This window comes from Cricetulus griseus, chromosome 2, assembly GCF_003668045.3.
Source record: "Cricetulus griseus strain 17A/GY chromosome 2, alternate assembly CriGri-PICRH-1.0, whole genome shotgun sequence".
Lineage (NCBI taxonomy): Eukaryota > Metazoa > Chordata > Mammalia > Rodentia > Cricetidae > Cricetulus > Cricetulus griseus.
The window spans coordinates 180,233,952-180,254,276 of record NC_048595.1 but is presented as its reverse complement, the minus strand read 5'-3'; the positions used below and the strand labels follow the sequence as shown (position 1 = coordinate 180,254,276).

Here is a 20,325-nt window from a genome sequence, read left to right as displayed (position 1 = left end):
GGAGGAGGAGGAGGAGGAGGAGGAAGGAAACACTGATAAGTTGGGAGCCAAGAAAAGGTAGCATAGAAGGCACTGAAAACTCACTGGTCTGTTGTTACTGTCCTGGCAACCTGTTTGCTATGCTCCTTGAGAGGTTATGTTACCTCCAGGGTTAGAATGTTCTGAGACACCAAGTAGACAAATCAAAAGACTCTGCCACACAGGCTGCAACTCCATCCTCAAGTCTGCACTGAGTTTTGCTTTGTGTGTGTGTGGGCAGATAGTGTCCAAACTGGACAGAGGAGGAGCCCGAGAGAGAGGGAGGGTGGGCTGGAAAAGGGAAGGCCCCTACCTGCATTTACCTAAGCCACAGCTCCACCCCCACCCCTGTAGGGCAGAAGGTGGGGGGATGCAAATTAAGTCTTTCTGAATGGCCAATCAGGAGTCAGGTGAGAGACTTTGGGTCCCAACACTACTTGCCCAGGCTGTGAGCACATGTGCTGTGTTCTGGGACCTTTGTCCCGCAACGTCAAGCTTGGCGGGCACCCCTGGGTCCCTGATTCTGGTCTGGCCCGCCTGATTCTCCCCTACCCTCCACAGCCCTTTGAGGAGCGCGCGCTCTCCCGCCCCCTCCCCCAGCCAGCCCTCTGTTCGCCGCGGCGTCCCGGGGAGTGTGCACAGAGCTCTGCTAGGCAAGCTGTCCAAACCCGGGCGCCGGCCTCGCTGTGCGCGGGTGCGGGCGGCGAACATCGGTTGGGACCGCACTACTCCGCACGGCCGCAGACCGCCCGGTCTTCCCCGAGTCTCGTGGCTCTCGGTGGGACTGCGGGACCGTCCAGCGGGGCTCTGGCTCTGGCCCGCCGGGCCTGAAAACTCTTGCACGGTCCACAGCGCAGAAAGTCGACTCATCACCTAATTCGCCGGGGAGCTGGAGCGCAGAGAGCCGGGGCACTGCTGGCCGCTCCTCCCCACCCCAGCCCCGCCCGGGCTCCAGGAGTCATACAGCTTGCCCCCCCGCCCCCCACCCCTGGCAGACAAAGGGCCCGGGCACAGTCGCCGCCTGGCCTCCGGCGCTCCGGGGAGGCGGCTGCGTGCGCTGTGGATCGCGCGGGAGGCGCGCACCGTGGAGATGGGCCGCGACACGCGCCTGACTCGCATCTGCTGCTGCTGTTGCCTCCTCTACCAGCTGGGCTTCCTGTCGCATGGGACCATCTCAGGTACGCTCAGAGTGACTTTCGAGTTTCCTCTCCTATTTAGCTAGTGTGGACCGAAGACACACGGGAAGGCAGAACTGATGCACCCGGTGCGTGTTGAGTAGAGTTCCGTGGGTAGCAGGGAAACAGCTTACGGGGCAGTTGAGCAGGTCGGGGTCGCAAGAGCAAGGGAAGGTCACTTCTCTTGCCCCCATTTTAGCATCTGTAAAATAATCAGCTCCCCCAACCCCACCTCAAATAATGGTTCAAAGCAGTGTTTACTGTACCTAGAGGAAAACCGGGTAGCATGCCATGTGTTATTTTTGAGATTATGCTGGAGTTCGCACCGGTTTCAGTCTATGCTAAAATATCATCGCCACACTTTTATTTTGAAAGTGCCGAAGTCTGTAAGACTTGAGGTCTTGCAGGAGTTTCGGGAGCTAGACGGGTGGTCTCCCTCGTATTCCTGCAATCTCATGGTATCTGTGCAAACCGTGTGCCTGAATACTTGCGTGAACTTTAAGCCCCGCGCCTATCTGTCTGCCTTGTCCGCAGGGCTGCAGCTCACACCCGACCCCGAGGAATGGGAAGTCGTGTTTCCTGCACTCTGGCGCCGGGAGGAGTCGCTGGACGCGGCGGGCGGCAGCGGGGGCAGCGCAGACCCGGGCTGGGGGCGCGGCGCTGGGGGCGGCGGCAGGGCGCAGGCTGCCGGCAGCTCGCGCGAAGTGCGCTCGGTGGCCCGGGCGCCGCAGGAAGAAGCCGCCGGAGGCCAGCCAGAGTCCTGGTTCGAGTCTACCCCGCAGCCAGGTGGTGAGGACGAGGAAGAACTCGAATCTCAGGAGCTGCCTCGGGGATCCAGCGGAGATACGGCCCTGTCCTCGGGATCCCCCTCCTCATGGCAGCCTCTGTCGCCCCCACAACCGCCCCCAGCTCAGCAAGAGGAATCCAGCACCGAGGAAGTGCTGCTGAGGATCCCAGCCCTTTCCCGGGACCTGTACCTGCTCCTCCGGAGAGATGGCCGCTTCTTGGCTCAGCGCTTCGCGGTGGAGCAGTGGCCAAATCCAGGTCCTGAGCCCACCAGGGCAGAGGCTGACCCTCGCCCTCACACGCCGCCAGACGCCGCCTGCTTTTACACTGGGACGGTGCTGCACCATCCTGGCTCTCTGGCCTCTTTCAGCACCTGTGGAGGTGGCCTGGTAAGCGCCCTCCCTTCCCCAGCTCGCCATTCCATCCCTTATTCAATACATCAGGCTCATTTGCATGCACCACCTCCTCCATTCTTTGAAGTATTTCTTTGAACTCTCATTGATACCTTACCACCCAGGTGTCAGCACTAAGCGCTTCTAAAGGAACACCTTCAGGGCAGCCAGTCCAATGAACCAGACGTCTTACTGCACACAAGGAGCTTTCGGGTGAACTGTAAATTACTTTGGGATTCTTTTCCTATTTCTTTCAAGAGGTTCAACTTCTTTCTGTCTCCTGAGTTCCTGAAGCATGTCCACCATGGGGTGTCTTTGAGCAGTTTGCAATCTGCTCCATGATGAATCCTTTCTGTATTTGCCCCCACATTCAGCTCATCATCTGTGGCTTTCCAGTGTTTGCTTGTTTGTTTGGCTTGAGTGCCCCACTACAAAGTGTTCAAAATAGTTCTCTGGGAATTATATTGTGACAGGTAGATAAGCCCATTGCAAAGGCGATCTGTCTAAAGCTGCTGTTTGCCACGGGCAATCCTAGAATCCCACCACCAGAGGGCTAGGGTTTAACTTTTTTTTTTTATTTTTTTATTTTTTTTTTTTTTTTGGACAACAGTCTCCTTTCCTTTCTAGACTCCATGTTGGAAGGTTGGATACTTTCCCAAGACCCCCGTTGAGAAAGTCAAAACCACTTTCTCTATCCACGTCCATTACTTGACTTTTCTCCCTGTGTTGACTTCCTTGGCTTATGGCCTTTGCTTTGTGTCGGTATAAAAATATAGATGACAAAATTTACCATTTTAATGGATTTTATTTGTCCAGGTCAGTGGCAGTAACTATATTTACCTTATTTTCCTACTATAACCCGTATAGCTTTTATTATTAGTATAAGGCATACCTCATATGGGAAATTCTCCTGTGAGTTGTTAGGCTCTTCAGAGGGAGCCATTGATGGGTATAAGAACTAGTATGAAAGCAAGTTGATGCCTCGGAGGAAAATCTAACAGCAACAGATGACAGTCAAAACCACCCAAAGGCATGGGAAGAAAAAAAAAAAAGTGGTCAAAAACCCAAACAAAACAAGACTGGAAACTTTACCTGTGCCACCAAAGTTCTGGTGGTTGAATGATGTGAATTGCTGGACAAGGCTATATTTTACTAGATGGTGAATATTCAAATATAGGCATTTTAGGCATGACTGAGAAGGTGGCTTGGAAAAATGACATGAAAAGCTTTGGAAATGTTTTCTGTGGAACTGATACTTGAACACCTCAGCAGGGTAAACATTTTGTGGGGGTTTCATTGTCTGCTAGCTTTCGGCTGGGGATTAAATAATTACATATAGAACACTCCTGGTGTGGTAAGAGCAGTAGGGGACAAAGCATTTCACTGTATCGAGTCCTGGGCTGTGGGTCAGATTTTCCAAATGAGCTATGCCTTCTCACCATACTTCAGGGAGTAAAGTTAGAATTATGACTAGGTTTTTCATGAACTGAATAAGAGTTTGACATTCCTCCCTGTTTATCATGTTGGATTTTTGCTCACTTTTCCTACTAACCACACAAGTGTATACTCTGAACTGGGAAGTCTTTGTTATTGAAGAGAACTGACGTTGCCAGCAATACAGTATAGCAGTCAGAATTTGAGTAAAAATGTAGGCAAGTAGCCAGAGGGTAAGTTTGTTACTCCAACTGCCATGCCAGCCCCCTGCCTCTGAGCTTCTGTATTAGGAAAGAGAGAATAATTTGTGATCTTGACCCCCACCTTTGGCTTCTCCCCCAGTGACAAGTTCCTCACCTCTCTCATGTGAGGAATGAGATAACTCAATGGTTGCATTAAAAATATGAGTTGTCAACTTTAAGGATATTAAATGGATCTTGTATTGAGGGCTAACATGCCTTCACAGGTAAGTTGCTGTTTAAAAATGGATATGACAAGGAGTCATGAAGCAATGACATACCGTCATAAACAGTCAAATGTCACACCAGAGTTTAGAAATCCTTGCCCAAGGTAAAACCCCGGGTAGGGAAGTTGGGATGAGCTTCCCAATGTCCAGAAGTTTAACTGGGTTCCTAAGAATAGGGAGATAGTCTCCAGTCACATGATAGAATGTTTCAGGTAGAGAGAAGAGATTAGGGGAGTCATTGGCAGTGCCTGTAGGAGAAATGGACAAAACAAGCTCTGTCTAGGCCAGAAGAAGCAGAAGACCTTAAAATGTTCATTTGGATTAGACCCCCTAAGCATCATCTACCAGAGTGTGGACCTTGACTGGCTATCTTGTTAAATCTAGACTACATTGCTGCCCATCCTGTAACCTTCGTGGGAGACAGACACCATGTTGCAGAAGGTAGATTGTCTCCAAGAGTGCCAGGCTTTAGTTGGTAACAGCACTGTTCTTCTCCTGCAGCAGAGGCTTTCTTACTTTTAGTTGCGTAGAACAAGGTAAATCACCATGTGTCCAGTTATTCTTTTTTTTTTCTCCATAATGATTTTTAACTGCTAGATACTACTTAACCACAGAGCTGAATTAGCTTCTTGGTTATTACATATTTAAAAAGATTCAGATCTTGAATAAAAGGAAAAAGGTTGTCAGTTTTTGTAAAGAACTACGTACTTAACAGTTCAGTTTTGTAAAAAGCTAAGGACTTAACAGATTAGGCAATATGGACATCAGTTGATCTGAGATGATTAAATCTGTAGTATTTGATGATAGAGCATGGATTATTCAGAGTTCAGAGAAGTGACTTTATATCTTGATTTGTATACAAGGCTCATCTCCCATTAAAACCTGAGACCAAAATAAATTACTTTTGAAATAAGGTTTCAAATTTTACCATGTAGAGACCCCCCAAAAGTGATGTAATGAAAACTCCTCCTATACATGTTCCCTCCTTATTACTTGCTGTTCTTTTCCAAGTATAAAACATGTTATTTGAGTGTAGTACATGGTCTGAAGACCACTGATGTACAAACATATGCATACGTAACTTTAAGATTTTTGTAGTATCTGCATCTCACCTTTGAGTAGTTGTTTTATACTCTCAAGGTTTTTCTACTGTCTCCCTCAGTTTGGTTTGACGGACCATTTTATGATTCCACTATTTTCTTATCATGAACTTCGACATGCACAGAAGAGTGGAGATACGTTGTTGGCTGGGTAATATTTTTGCATGTCAAAAGGCATGTGTGTGTATTGGTAATGCATTATGTGGCAATGGTGTTTTGAGCATAGGCTAACTAAGGTGTGAAAGCTCGCCTTTCCCTGTAGAGGTACTAGTGTCACTATTGAAATTTCTTTCTTTTGATTCTTGCTATCTTATAGTCTCTCTGTCTCTGTCTCTGTCTCTGTCTCTCTCTCTCTCTCTCTCTCTCTCTCTCTCTCTCTCTCTCTCTCTCTCTCTGTAATGCTTTGTAGCCTGTCCTGGCACTCACTCTGTAGACCAGGCTGGCCCCGAACTCACAGAGATCCACCTGACTCTGCCTCCTGAGTGCTGGAATTAAAGGTGTGGGCCACCACCTTCCACCTCTTGTTATATTTTACCTATTTTTTTCTACTTGATTTTGCTCTTCTTTATTTCTAGTTATAAAGTTCCTTCCTTAAGTATTTTAAAAGATAAATTTAATTATAAGTAGCACAGTATGAGAATAATTTCAGAAGTATATAAATATATCATCTGTAATCTTCCATCCAGAGACAGGTTCTTAACTTTTAATGGTTTTATGAAAATGTCAAATTTATTGGGAAACTAGGAAAGGTGTACTTTCTTTCTTCCTCTTTCTCTCTTTTCTTTCTTTCTTGAGACAGAGTTTCTCTCTGTATAGACCTGGCTGTCCTGGATCTTGCTATGTAGACCAGGCTGGTCTTGAATTCACAGAGATCTGCTTGCCTCTGCCTCCCGTGTGCTGGGATTAAATAAAAGTCTGTCTATCTATCTATCTATCTATCTATCTATCTATCTATCTATCTATCATCTATCTATCTATAAAGATGCACTTTATTAAATATCCTTTTGGTTCATAAGACTGCACTAAATTCTGTAGATGTTTACAAAGTGGAGTCAGAAATAGGTTGATAACTGGTAGTTTATGGTAAAAGTACTCATGCAAGAGAACCAGTGACCAGATTTGCACCTGAGGGACCCAGAAATGCTTCCTAGTCAGCTCACCCAGGCAAAAGAGAGCTGCTGTGCGCCTCCCTCCTTCTTAAACCCTTGTCACATAACTCTGACCACCCCAAAGTGGGCATGGTCAGCAGTACTTGTGACCAAGTTTTCTCCCTACAGAATTCTACAGATTTAGAGGATCAGATGGACATGTCTGGGATTCTTGATCTCACACATTGTATTTTCTATGTAATTATTCCACATTTTGTGTTCTTATTCAATTCAGTTAATTGGTAGCACTTAAATTAAGAAGAACATCTATAATCTACCTATCTACCTAGCTACATTTGTATATTCAAAATGTTTTAAGTAAGCCTGTTGTGCAGTACTCTGTGAATCTTCATCAGTGGTTCTTTACATCTAACAGTGCAGAAGGTTTGGAGAACAGAAAGTTCAATACTAGTTCCTTGCTCTAGGTGTTGATCATATTGAGTTCCTTGCTCATGTGTTGATCTGTGTCTTAAACTTGAGACAGTCCTCTTGCAGGAAGAATTTTGTATTCACTTACCAATATTTACTTTTTTGAATTTTACTAACTGAATCATAAACAGCATATTAAAGATTAGATTTATTTATTTTATGTGTATGAGTGTCTACTTGTATGTATGATAGGGCAGCACATGTATGTCTGGTGCCCTAGGAGGTCAGAATAGGTCATCTGAACCCCTGGAACTGTCACTATGGACAGTTATGAACCACTGTGAGTGTGCTGGGAATTAAACTCAGGACCTCTGCAAGAATAGCATATGCTTCTAAATGCTGAGCCTTCTCTCCAGCCTCACAAGCATATTTTAAAAATCTAAACAGAAGTCTTAAAATACTTGTAAGTCAATGCAAAACAGCATATTTAGATCAGAGCTCATTAGCAAGGGGATGTTTTAATTTAATAGTAATTACAGCACTTTAATGATTTTAATTGACTAAATAGTAGACAAAGGGCTGTTCCTGTTGGGAAGTGGGTTAAATAAGGGAAATAATCCATATGTATTTATTATATTTACAAATGATGGGGTAAATAGCAACCTCTTTAGATTTTTGGTTTGGGGAGGAGATTCCTGAAAAGAGCCTTACAGAGGCTCCCCTGGACAAACAGAGACGGTGATTCAATGCAGAGTGCTTTCAGTGTGCAGCTCCAGTGTGCACATCACTATGTCCTTCTCATCTTTTTTCCGATGCCAAGCCCCAGACTGAGGGAAGTGAGAAAATGGGAGCTCAGCCATTCAAAGCTACCCAAATACTTTTATAGAGTGATTATGTGGTAGTGTTGGAAAGACCCCGGGGATTGGATAGGTTAGTACTCACTTGTCCAGTCAGAGGCACTTGATTTCATCTCATAATTAGTGTGCACATATCTGCACTAAACTAACTCTTTATAAGACAGTGCTGAACTTAGACCAGTATTATTGTCACTACAGGGGAGGCAGAGAGAGAGAGAGAGAGAGAGAGAGAGAGAGAGAGAGAGAGAGAGAGAGAGAGAGAGAGAGAATCATTAAAGGCATATTGAGAGGGCCAACATGAGGTCATATTGCTCTACTTTTTTTTTTTAGCTCTGTTGCCTCAATCTGGCATAACTAAAGGAGTGACAGCTTACATAGCAAGCCTACATCCTTATGCCTTTAACTAGATTTCCTGGTGCCTGATATGTTAACATGTACTGTGTAGACATCAGTGTTAGAATCCTGGAGATAGGGAAAGTAAGGAGTTGGTGATACAAAGGTATTGAGCATTTCCTATTAAAACTGTAGTTCCAGATCTAACCTCAAGCATAAAGACCATGTTTGAAAACTAAAAAAGGAATTCCGTTTTCTTCCCTATTTTGATTAGTTCTTTAAGAATGTTATGCAGTATGTTTTTATCCTATTTACATCCTTTCCGAAGTCCTCCTAGATCCATTCCCAGTTCACTACCTACTCAGTTCTCTTTTGTTTTTCTCTTTTGTTAACCTACAGAGTCCCAATTGTGCTGCTTATATATTCATGTATGTGTGGTCATCCACTGGAACTTGGTCAACCAACCAGGAACCACATCTTAAAAAAACAAAAAAGAAAAAGAAAAAGAAAAAGGACTCTCATTCTCCCAGAAGCTATCAATTGTAAATAGCTCCTCAGCTAGGAATGCAATATAAAACCGACCTCCTCTTTCACTGTGGGCTTCTTGTTTGGCTTGAGGTTGTTCAGGACTTGTACATGCTGTTGAAACTGCTGTGAGTTCATTTGTGCAACTGCCTCACTGTGGCCAAAAAACCCACACTTTCCTTATAGTCATCCACCCCCTCTGGCTCTTACCATTTTTCTTCCCCCTCTTTTGCAATGGTTCCTGAGCCTTGGGAAGCAAGGGCATGATTGAGATGTCTGTTTGAGAGCTGAGCACCCCCACCATATTTAAATATTTTTCATTTTAAACTGTTGTGGGGTTTTCCGATAATCACCTTCAACTGTGAATGGAAGCTTTACTGATAAAGGCTGACAGATGCATTAATCTATGGGTATAATGATTAGCCATTAGGAGTTGGTTAAATACTGTGTCAATTTAGTAGGATAATAGTGGTAGGTTCCTCTCTAGGACCCATTACCTGCCTAGCAGCAAGTTCATGGATATTGATAAAGGTGGGAGGAATGGGTTTCACATTGGGGAGGGGGCCTTAAATCCAATCAGAGTGGCCTGTTACATCCACAGTCTTCATCTCACTATTGCACTGGTGGTTTGTCAGGGAAGTCATTTTTGCAGTTCTCAGAAGAACAGCTCATTATGATTGATGGTTACTCTTCTCCTCTGGTGTTGTGGATAGAACCTTCCAGCACTATGAAAGCTAGCCAGTAAGGATGGAGTTTCCATGTCAGTACTAGCTCCATTTTATGATTAAGGTGTGTGTTATCTTCAGGAGAGGGTCTTACCTTCAAGTTCTGGGTGGTAATAGTGCTCCAGTAATACCTTGTAATATTCAGGGGTGTCTTACAAAAGCAGAAATCTGAGGTCAGCCATTCCAGTGGCGCCAAGAAAAAGACCCCACAGAATTTTACATCCACTAAACTTTAAAGGAAGTTCTAAAAATCTTGAGTTTTTTCTGTTTCTATCATTTCGTTTCAGCACAAATTATGATAATCATAGATACCTTCTGTCCATGCCTTTTAATGTCCTTCCAGAACCACACTCAACATGTCACTGAACTAAAACTTTGAATTAGTGGAGAGGTAATACAATGGGATATTAGTGCCAGTGTGGAAGTCTTTTTGTTTTGCAGACAAAAAAAGTTGAATACAAGCTGAAATACATCTTGCATTTTAGAAAATATCTTAGAAATGAGGCAAACAAAAACTAAATTATTTTAAACCACAATAAAATTTTAGCTGGCAATAAAGCAGATGGCTTATTCTATCTTTTTCTAGTCATTATGAAATACAATTTTTCAGAGAAAAAATATGGAGCATACCTTCAGACTGACAGGGACTTACCTACTACCAAGTTAAGATACAATTAAATACAGACAGGGATGCGTTGCTGAACAATATTTTAAAATCATCAATGAAGAGAAAATTGTGAACTCTTTGTAGGAAGTTGTCTGAGCTGGAATGTCAGAGCAATGTAGATAGCTTCAAGGCAATGCAATAGGATTTAAATGATAAACTTTTTCAGACAATAAATATTATACCAGGTTTATGCACTCACTTGTAATCTGAATTTTATGTCAATAGTTCTATAAAAATCTTTATAATTCACAGTGAAAGCAGTGGACAGTCTAACAGGAGTGACAAGGAAGATAGTTTTACCAGTTAATAAAATAGTACATTTGGTCTATTTCCATTATAATTTGGGTTTAAAGACATAATTAATAGTAAGTAAAATATGATGCTTTTAGTTAGTTATGAAAACACCACATTTCTTGGAGTTTTTCAGTTCCTCAATTCAGACATTCAATTAAGTTATTGACAGAGGAACATACATATAACCTGACTTCAGTTATATCCTTACATAGGACACAGAACTTCAAAATTGTGTCACATCCAAATAGCAAGCCTGAGAACTCTACTGTGGAAAGAATCATGTATAAACATAATCAGCACAGCATAAAGTTTGAGTAATTTGTTACAGAAGTAAATGGCTTTTAAAAATTAAATTAGCAAGTGCCCAATTATACTTACAGATAATTTCTATTCCCAATCGCTTTTTAGTTGTAATTTCCTGAGGTCAAAATTACTGGTTTATATAGTTATAGTTGCATTTTTAAAATTATTAAATTGATGATCTTAAGATCAAGTGCCCTTCATAGACCACTTTCCAAATATAGCCTAATTATTTCCCATTAGTAAGATGGGGTCATAGATGTCAGGTTGATTCTATCTAGAGGAAATCATTATGTAAAATAACAAATTGGAAAGGATGTTATGAATGTTTTCTTTCTACCATCCTTTATTGGAGTTATGAGTTACATACCATAAAGTTCATCTATGCCAAGTGTACAACTCAGTTGTTTTAGTATATTCACAGAAGTGTACAGCCTTCACTGTGGTTGAGGTTCAGAACATTTCAGTCAATTCATAGTGTCTATCATATCTCTTTGCAGTCACTCTTCATATCCAGTCTCATGTAATAACCAAGTTTCTGTCCTTGTAGATTTACCTGAACATTTCCTATAAATGAAATCATACAAGCTTAGTGTGTGCCTGGCTTCATTCAGTTATCGTTATGTTTGTGGCCACATTGTACATTCCCTTTTTCCTTTTCTTTGAAAGAAATTAAGAGTCTATTTCTATGACATGATTAGTAATCATATTATCATTATTTGCTGAGTAATATAGTTACTTTTATTTATTTTTATTTTATTATGTCTTGATGTGTTTAGTTGAAATAGAATTGCATCACTTTCCCCCTACCCTCCAGCCCCTCTCTGTTTACCTTCCCTAGATTATCTCATAATTATCATTTCATCAACTCATGCTCATTTAGATTACTTCCATGTTTGGGCTATTATGGTTACTGATAATGTAAACATCTGTATAGAAGTCTTTGTGAAGATACATATTTTTCACTCTTCTTAGAGTAAATATATTGAAATGGAATGACTGGGTCATATGATAAATGTTTTAAAGTACTTAAAGCATTAGAAAAATTAATTTTATCATTGGAATTTTGGGGTCAGTTAAGCCATAGTTTTCATCCTACATGTTTTATGTCCAATTAGTATTTCAAAGGGATAAGATAATATTAAAACTTTTACTGTGAGGAGAGCTTTGGGGTAGTCAGTGGAAGGTCTATAGGACAAACAGCAGTGCCATTTGAAAATCACATCAGCTGGTAAAATGGTAGATTAAAGAAATAGATTTGAGAACTGGAAATGTGGCTTAGATGTCAGAGTGCTTTTTTTTTTTTCTGGTATGAAAAAGCCCTAAGGCTTGATCCCCAGCTTCCCCAACTCACAGCCACCACACACATATGAGTTAGTATACATTGAGGAGGTGGAGAATAATAAATTAAGGTGAATCTGAGGCCAGCCTGGGCTATATGATTTTCAAATTAAAATAAACCATTAAAAGGAAAGGAGGGACAAAGGAATGGGAGGTAGTTTTGGTTTCTTACTTGGACCCCATGATTGATTATTTTTCAATTTCAGTTTTACAGTTCCTTGTCCTCGTTAAGTTCCAACAGTTTACATAATCTATGTGGATTGAAAACAAATATTCCTATGTGGGAGGTAGTGTTATGAAAAGAAGAGAGGGAGCAGAAAGATAAAAGAGGAATTTGAGTCTGATGACATACTCAAGGTACCTTTTAAATGTAAGAATATTCCCTAGTTTCCACTTGAATGTTTTGGAATAGCATGTTCCTACCTACTTTTGCCCATTAATGTGGTTGCCTGGTTATCTCACCAGTGGTATTTTAGTAAATTGTCTAAGAACTTGGCTGCTTTTTCCTTTGGCTGCAGAATCTCAACAAGTTAAAATCTGGGTTCTTGGTGACACGGTTCTGAACCTATTAATAGCTCACCAAAGGTTTGTAATAGTACATGGCAGGCTCTATATTGGAAATACATGGTGAACTGTCTGCCTGATTCTTATTTCTTCCCATTAACTCTTCCTTTAGCAGAAACAAATCAGGTGTGTATAACCTTCCTGGTGCCATCACCCTGGGAATTTTGAAAATACAAGTGAAAGAGGAAACCAAAGAATCCCTATGATGCAATGTGGGTAGAACCATAATAACAACATAGGCTTTTGAAAAGTACATTAGAGTTTACACAAAACTTTTGTCTGTGGTATGATACATGCTTCATAGAGAACATATAACCTCAAAGATATGCTATGTGCTAAGTCTACTTTTTAGAAACTGTTATATTTTAAGGATTCTATGAGATGTAGCTATGTAAAGAAAACCATTTTTTAAAATGAATAATTCAAATTTACTTTCTTAGTAAAAGTCAGGTTTGGATATTCTAATTTACCTCTTAAAATGTAGGATATTCTTCAAATTATAAAATTTTGAACTGAGAAGAACATTTAAATATATTAATCATAAATCTCTGTGATTCACGACAGTGGTAGGTAAAAAAATTACATGAGAAATATCAGCAGGGAGAGGGAATTCAACAGATTCTTTTATCTTGTTTTGCTGTAAAGACACCATGCCTAGTCCTTGTTGATTCTTGCATAAACATTGGATAAAATATATGAACTATTTTGCTTATATTGTATCATATACAAATATAGCCTTTCTTCTCCTTTATGGCTCTTTTGTGTTAGTGTGCTTAATATTTTCAAACAAGACATTTTCACACAGCAGAGAGATCTATATGAAGACATTTTAAATACTATTAGTTAGCACTTCTTGTTACAAAGAAATTCATTCATCGTCATTGTGCATATGTCCAAGATGTGTAAGACATGTGTTGGTGGGTGTTACACAATGTATGTGTGAAAGTCAGAGGACAACAACCGTGTTGTCAGTTTTCTCTTTCTATCTTTACCTGGCTCTGTGACTTGCATTTCTAAAAACAAAGACCTTAGTTTTGTCAACTTCTAGCTGTGTGCTTCAAAACTACATTGGCCAGAAAACACTGGCATTATAGAATTGGTATTGGTTCAGTTTTCACAGTCTGCAGAACACTCTCTCTATCTAATGATGGACAATCTTGACAGAGGCAACAACTATAAATGCTAGTGATTCTGTGTGACTCCATTGCAGAGTTTTGGACAGTCACCTATTTTTAGGTAATTACATTAGATTCCATAGTACCCTCTGAGGAAGATGTTACTGCTTCTACTTGATCAACTGTTTAGGGTATTGAATAATTGGTCTAAGAGCATCAATGGACTCAAGTGTAGATCTGGCCAATTTCAAGACTGTTGCCCTTTATTCATAGACATGGTTTGAATACTGGGTTCCCATGAAACTATAAAGTTATGAAGCATTATCCACACAACTTTAGTTTCTAGGTTAAAATGAAGTGGAAGGGAGCATGCTGAGGGGAATTCCAGTACCTTTATCCCCACTTGATTTGATAGCCTCAGTTGTTTTCTTTGTATACATCATAGCTTTCCTTCATTTAGTATTTGGTTTTACCTGATGTCCAAGTTGAACAACAACTGGACAATTTCTGAGAAAGAAATTGTAAAGGATATTAAGAACGAGTGGGGGCTTAAAGAAAATGAAACACAAGGAACAGTTTGTGGAAGGGAACTAAAGTACTAATAGAAAAGGTAAACTGATCAGCATAACAAAAGGCTAAATTTAGGTTTCAAACCAATGACCTATGCTTGTACTGGAGGGTTACAGGAAGAAGGGGAGTAAATAAAGCAAAATGTAAACAGGAGAAAGAAATAAACTAAGCAACAATATAAATGAATGCTATAAGAGTAATGAAGCAAACCCAGTGAAACATTGATAGTTAAGAAAGAAATCAACAAAACTGAAGAGATTTTTATTGCTAAAGAAAAAATTTAGACAAGTGCCTACCCTGAAATATTACAGTGGAGGTCTTATAGATGTGAAGGCATGGAAAGGGCAACAGGAGACTACAGTGAGAAATTCCACAGCAGGAAATCGAGCCAGTCCTTCGCAGTCTCAGGCTGGATAACCCCCTTCCAACTCCCTTGCTCCCAAATGAACCTGGGGAGCACCCTTCGTCCTCCACTATTGCCTATGGCCTGAGGGTAGTCTGGTGGAAGAATAAACCCAGTGCCTCCGTAATGTGGAGCTAGACTGTGCATTGAGGTGCCATGGCCTCAGGAAATCATTGTTTATTTAGCAAACACCGCATGTTTTCTTACAGATCTTTCTAAGATACGGGGAATTATTTATTGTAAAATATTAAAATAACCTACAAGTATACAAAGAGTGACTCTTAATCTGACAATTCTCTTAAGTCGAGTCATTCAGCAATCTGCTGCGGCAGAGCTTTCCTGATGAATTTCTCAAGGACCCCTGAGCAAGCTGCAGCAGAAACTGCTGGACATCTCCAGGGAACTCTTGAGGCCTTGGTCCTGCAGCACTGGAGTTTCATGGTCTGAATAGAGTTCTGCTGGAGTTTGAGTAGGGAAAAATGAAGACCAGGTCTCTTTGCTGTGCTGCTCCAGGTATGTCCACAGAACAGGTTTCTTAACTTCAAAATTACCTATAATTAAAGAACTAAAATTAATAATTGCAAGTCAGTTATTTGAGTCAACAATGTACTACTACTGCTAATTGTGTCACACCCCTTCTTTCCAGGTCTCAGGTAAGTGTCCCAAACACTTCCCTTACAGCAGAGCTGACAGCCAGGAAGAACTGTAGTGAGCGAGGGTCTGTCAGTGAGTCTGCATGGCATTCCCCACACCCGTGCCCTCACCACCCCTGCTATCATCTCCCAGATGTGTCTTATTTACATTTCTGGAGATGACCCAAACTCCATGCACATTTTTCTTCAATTATTTTTATTGATTTTTTTTAAGTTTTAATGGAGCCCCCTTCTTACCATAGTGATAGTTTTAATATGTAGAGGCATGGATAAGTAACATTTATTAACCTTGTGTAATCATAATTTTATGCATATAATATAAATAAATTTACAATTATGTTTATTCTGTAACTTGTTTATTGAGATGTAGGACTTGGGTCCTAATATTTGACTATCTGTGTATATTGCTCTCTGGTCAACACATTATTTTAATCACTTTGTCCGAATCCATATTTAAAAATGGCTACATCATAATGTATAATATGAAAACATAATTTATTTAGACCATCGGTTTCAGTGTTTGTCTTAAGAGAAAGAGCTTAGCCTCTTGTTAGCTTTATTATTTTCAATAAGACATTTATTCAATCTTTCTGAGAATTTTTAATTTATATTTAAAATAAGGGAAATTTTTTCTCTTTATAAAGCTATAGATGATATTAAAGAAATACTCATATAAACTGGTTCAGGACAGATTGTTGACCTCATACAAAGGAGTGCAGATAGGATGAGTGTTGCAAAGTGTTGTCTTGTGACTATAGATATTTAAAAGCATCTGGTCAGTACACCTAGATACACATTTAGAACAGCCAAAATATATACAAATGTTGCCAATTTATCCCATTTCTCATAGTTCTCTCACCACCCTCTCTCTGTGTATGTTTGTGCAGTTTCACACAATTGAGAAGGGCATGGGGCATTGCATCATGCCTGCTAGATGAAGCTGGACACAAGCACCAAAAAATTATTCTCCCAGATGCTCTGCACGGATAATACGTTGTTGGCTATGACTGTGTTTATACATGGCAGAGGCTGTGAAGACAGATTCCTGTTGCTAGACTTTTAGTACAGCACCATTTTACACAATTTCAAAGCATGCTAGTTCTGTCTTGCACATCTCTTTAAGACATTTCTGGAAATGGTATCTTTGAGGGAAGGGAGAATGCAGGCTGGTATTACTGAAACAGCACATCCTGTCAATCACTTCTAAAGATACTAGTCCAACTTACATCCTCACCAGTTTCACTATAATTCTCCTTCCTTCAAGTCTTTGGCCATTGTGGATGTTAGAAGTCTTTATTTTCAATAACCTTGACAAATCTTAATGTTTCTTTGCAATAGTTTTCATGTCTTTTCTGCATTACATGCTCATAATCTTTGTCATTTCCTCACTAGTCTTTTAGTCATTCAATAAATATATAGTTCTATAAGTGTAAAACTTTGTAACTATATGAATATACATACATTAATTCAGCAATCCAGATTTTGTGAATGCTAAATTTCACCAGTTTTGCTTAAGGCCTTTATTTTCAAATCTGTGAGTCATGTTAGAGCTCCCATGGTTCCCTTGGCAGCCAATTTCCTCCCAGCATCTCCAGATGTAACCACTATTCTCAACATTGTAAACATATTTCCATTCATATTTTTATAATTTTGTTATGTATGTGTGTCCATGAAAGCTCAATATTGCTTTGTTTTTTAAAAATGCCTAACTGAAATCATGCTGTAGAAGTCTTTCTAGAGCTTTCCTTTTTCAAGTTATAACATACAACACCAAAACTGACAACAACCCCCTCAAATGCCAAGCAACAGCAAATGCTGTCCTGTTCAGCATAGTTTATCCCAATTCTTCTCATCTCCTCTATTTACTTGTCCATCAGGTCCATCATTTCATCTTAAACACATGTGAAATCTGACTGAATATGTTTTGCAGGATAAAATGACACAAATTGAACAGCAAATTTAGAAATAGCCCCAACAGAATAATTTATTTTGTAGAGAAGTACATTGTTTAACCATTTCATTTGGATTCCTAAGGAATTTAAAGATCCCTTGTCTCTCTGTAAACAGTGTTGGGAGACACTAAGATGTAGGGAATGTTTGAATGATGGCTTAAGACAAAAAAACTGGTCAATTTGTAATATATAATGATATTTACTACAGCAACAATATGATTTAAAAGGAGGTCATTTTAAATTTCTGTAACAATGACAGTATTGATATAGGTTTTGTGGTCAGTGAGTTCTGTCTCTAACTGGTCCAAAAGTATGCTTTATAGTAAATCTGTTATCAATAATAATAGCATGACAAATCTGACTTTTTGTATTTATCACATCTTGTGCTATATATTAGGCTACTTGTTAATGGTTAATTTTCTCTTCATGAATCATCTCAAACATGTATGCATTCATATACATGCCCATTAATGGAACTGTGTTTATATCTGTGAAATAGTGAATTCATCTCCATGCTTCCTTGGTGTTCTCATGCTCAGCTACAAATAGCATAGCATTTTCTCTAAGTGCTTTGCCGTTGAAACAATCTTATTTAGTCTGTAGTAGAGGTCTGGGACATTATTAATTTAGAATATAATTCAGTAAAACATTTGATTTCAATTCTAAATTAATTCAGTCTGCAGCAGATGCAGTAGTGGGATCTGCCATTCGTATGCATTGTTCTGCTAATTGTTGAATTAAGCCTGAATGGAGTTGTACCCAAATACAGAGTTGAATTCTGTATGTGGGATACACTGAAAAATAATAAATTTCAGAAAAGTTACTGGACTGAAAGAAAGTACGAGCCCATGTTTGAACTCTGTGTTGTGTTTGGTGTGATTTCAGCCTTCTGTTTTTCACTTTCTTTAATGAACTTCACAACAAGAGAAAAACACTAGGCTTTAGGTTTGAGTGAAAATTTTAACTATTTATGAAATATTTGGGCAGCATTTTGTAGGGTCCAGTATGGTGTAGTTTATTTATACTGTGGAGATTTATACTTGTGCAATGTGCTTTTATATGCACAATGACTTTCAGTGGACAGGGGACTGTTAAATGTGATGTAGGAAAGTGTTACATTGGCTTCACTGTTAATACCGCCTCTGTGCTAAGATACTCAGACCATCTCACTAGTCAAACCTCAGCTCACATCCTCAGTTGAAACACAGCACCACCAACTGGGGACTAAGTATGCATCTTCCAGAGACTGTGGGGGGACATTTCTCATTTAATCTATCTATCTATCTATCTATCTATCTATCTATCTATCTATCTATCATCTATCCACATACATAATACATACATACATACATACATACATACATACATAATTTGTATTTGTTTGAACAGATCTGAGAGAGAAGCATGCAAAACTAATTACCTTCTGAATTCCTGGAAATGACTGTTGATTGATTGAGCAGTTAAGTGAAGTTTCGCCCAACCATCCCAAACCCTAAATTCTTATCAAAACTGTGATGTCCTCCAAATTCTTTCCCTACCAACCATCCCTCCAATCCTATTATGTTCTCAATGTTAAAATGGACAGGTCTTTGGAAATGAAGCTAATCCCTATGTTGTTTCTAAGAATTATTTCGGACACAAGTTATACATTGTGGATTTAACCAACATCAAGCCTATGAACTATAGAAGAAATGCAGATAAATGACACTGAAGTGTAGGGAGGTCAGGTAGTCCCCAACTCTCCAAGAAATGAGTATTTTCTATAGATGCTTCATCTCCTAGAGAATAAACACTCAACTGCTCTTAAGTAAATGAATATTCCACAAACCACCCATTAAATGGCTACATGTATATGTCACCCACCTTATTTCTGATTAGTTTTTAATCTTGAGAAATAATTTTTCCTGCACATTTTGCTTTCTCTTGTGCTTTTGTGGGTTGCTATTCAGTGGAGCTTCTGAACATCTGAATACATACATGCTTAGTCACGATTTAATGCGGCATTGAGCCTCAGCATATTTATAACAATTCCTCTAACATTACTCTAGAGTACATTACGCAGATAGGCATAATTAATTCCCCACTTCAACATTTTATTTCCTAGGAAATGAGTGTCAAGTGGCATCTGCTTGTTTCCTTGCTTATTGGTTAGGTTGATTGTTTTTCTATGTCATCAATCCTTATGGTTCATTCTGTGTGAATTTCTTATCTTGCAACTGGAAAGTCTCTTACTGGTTTAACTTTATAACAGGACTGTTTATTTATTTTTTATTTAAATTAGAAACAAGTTTGTTTTACATGTCAATCCCAGTTCCCTCTCCCTTCCCTCCTCCCCTGCCACCCACAGACGTGGTATCCCATCCCCTTTCTGCTTCCCAGAGAGGGTGAAGCCTTCCACGGGGATCTTCAAAGTCTGTCATATTATTTGGAGCAGGGCCTAAGCCCTCCCCCGAGTGTCTAGGCTAAGAGAGTATCCCTCTATGTGAAGTGGGCCCCCAAAGTCCATCGTGTACTAAGGATAAATACTGATCCACTACCAGAGGCCCCATAGATGACCTCCAAACAGTCCTATGCTGGTTTCCTAGTTATCAGCCTGGGGTCCATGAGCTCCCCTTTCTTCAGGTCAGCTGTTTCTGTGGGTTTCTCCAGCCTGGCCTTGACCCCATAATAGAGGGAGCCATTATCGGTTTAAAGAGAAATCTGGCACCAGGGAAATGTCCAGAGATCTACAAGGTTGACCCCAACTAACAATGTAAGCAATAGTCAAGAGGCTACCTTAAATGCCCTTCTCCAATGAGATTGACAACTATCTTGTATGCTATCCTAGAGCTTTCAGCCAGTAGCTGTTGGAAGTAGAAGCAGACACCCACAGCTAAACACTGAGATGAACTCTGGAATCCAGTTGTAGAGAGGGAGGAGTGATGAGCAAAGGGGTCAGGACTGATTATTTTTAATGTAGTCATTATATGTGTTACAGATAGTTTTTCCATCCTATCAAGTAGGTTCGTGGATGCTTTACTAAGAAGTTCATAAAATTTACATTTCAAAATGGTTAAATTTTAAAATATTGCTAATACATTTGTATGTAGTATATCTTTAACAAGAATTTCTTTTTCACGTCATAATCAAACATTTTAA

The 20,325-nt window shown here is 40.0% G+C and overlaps 1 protein-coding gene across 1 annotated transcript in view; it reads left to right on the top strand.

Moving 5' to 3' along the window:
- The first annotated feature begins 1,108 nt into the window (after window positions 1–1,108).
- Window positions 1,109–20,325, top strand: part of Adamts19 (ADAM metallopeptidase with thrombospondin type 1 motif 19) — a 170,420-nt gene continuing 151,203 nt past the window's right edge. The window contains exons 1-2 of the mRNA XM_027400942.2: window positions 1,109–1,196; window positions 1,728–2,368. Of these exons, the coding sequence (XP_027256743.1) occupies window positions 1,109–1,196; window positions 1,728–2,368 (729 nt within the window). The remainder of the gene's footprint in view (window positions 1,197–1,727; window positions 2,369–20,325) is intronic.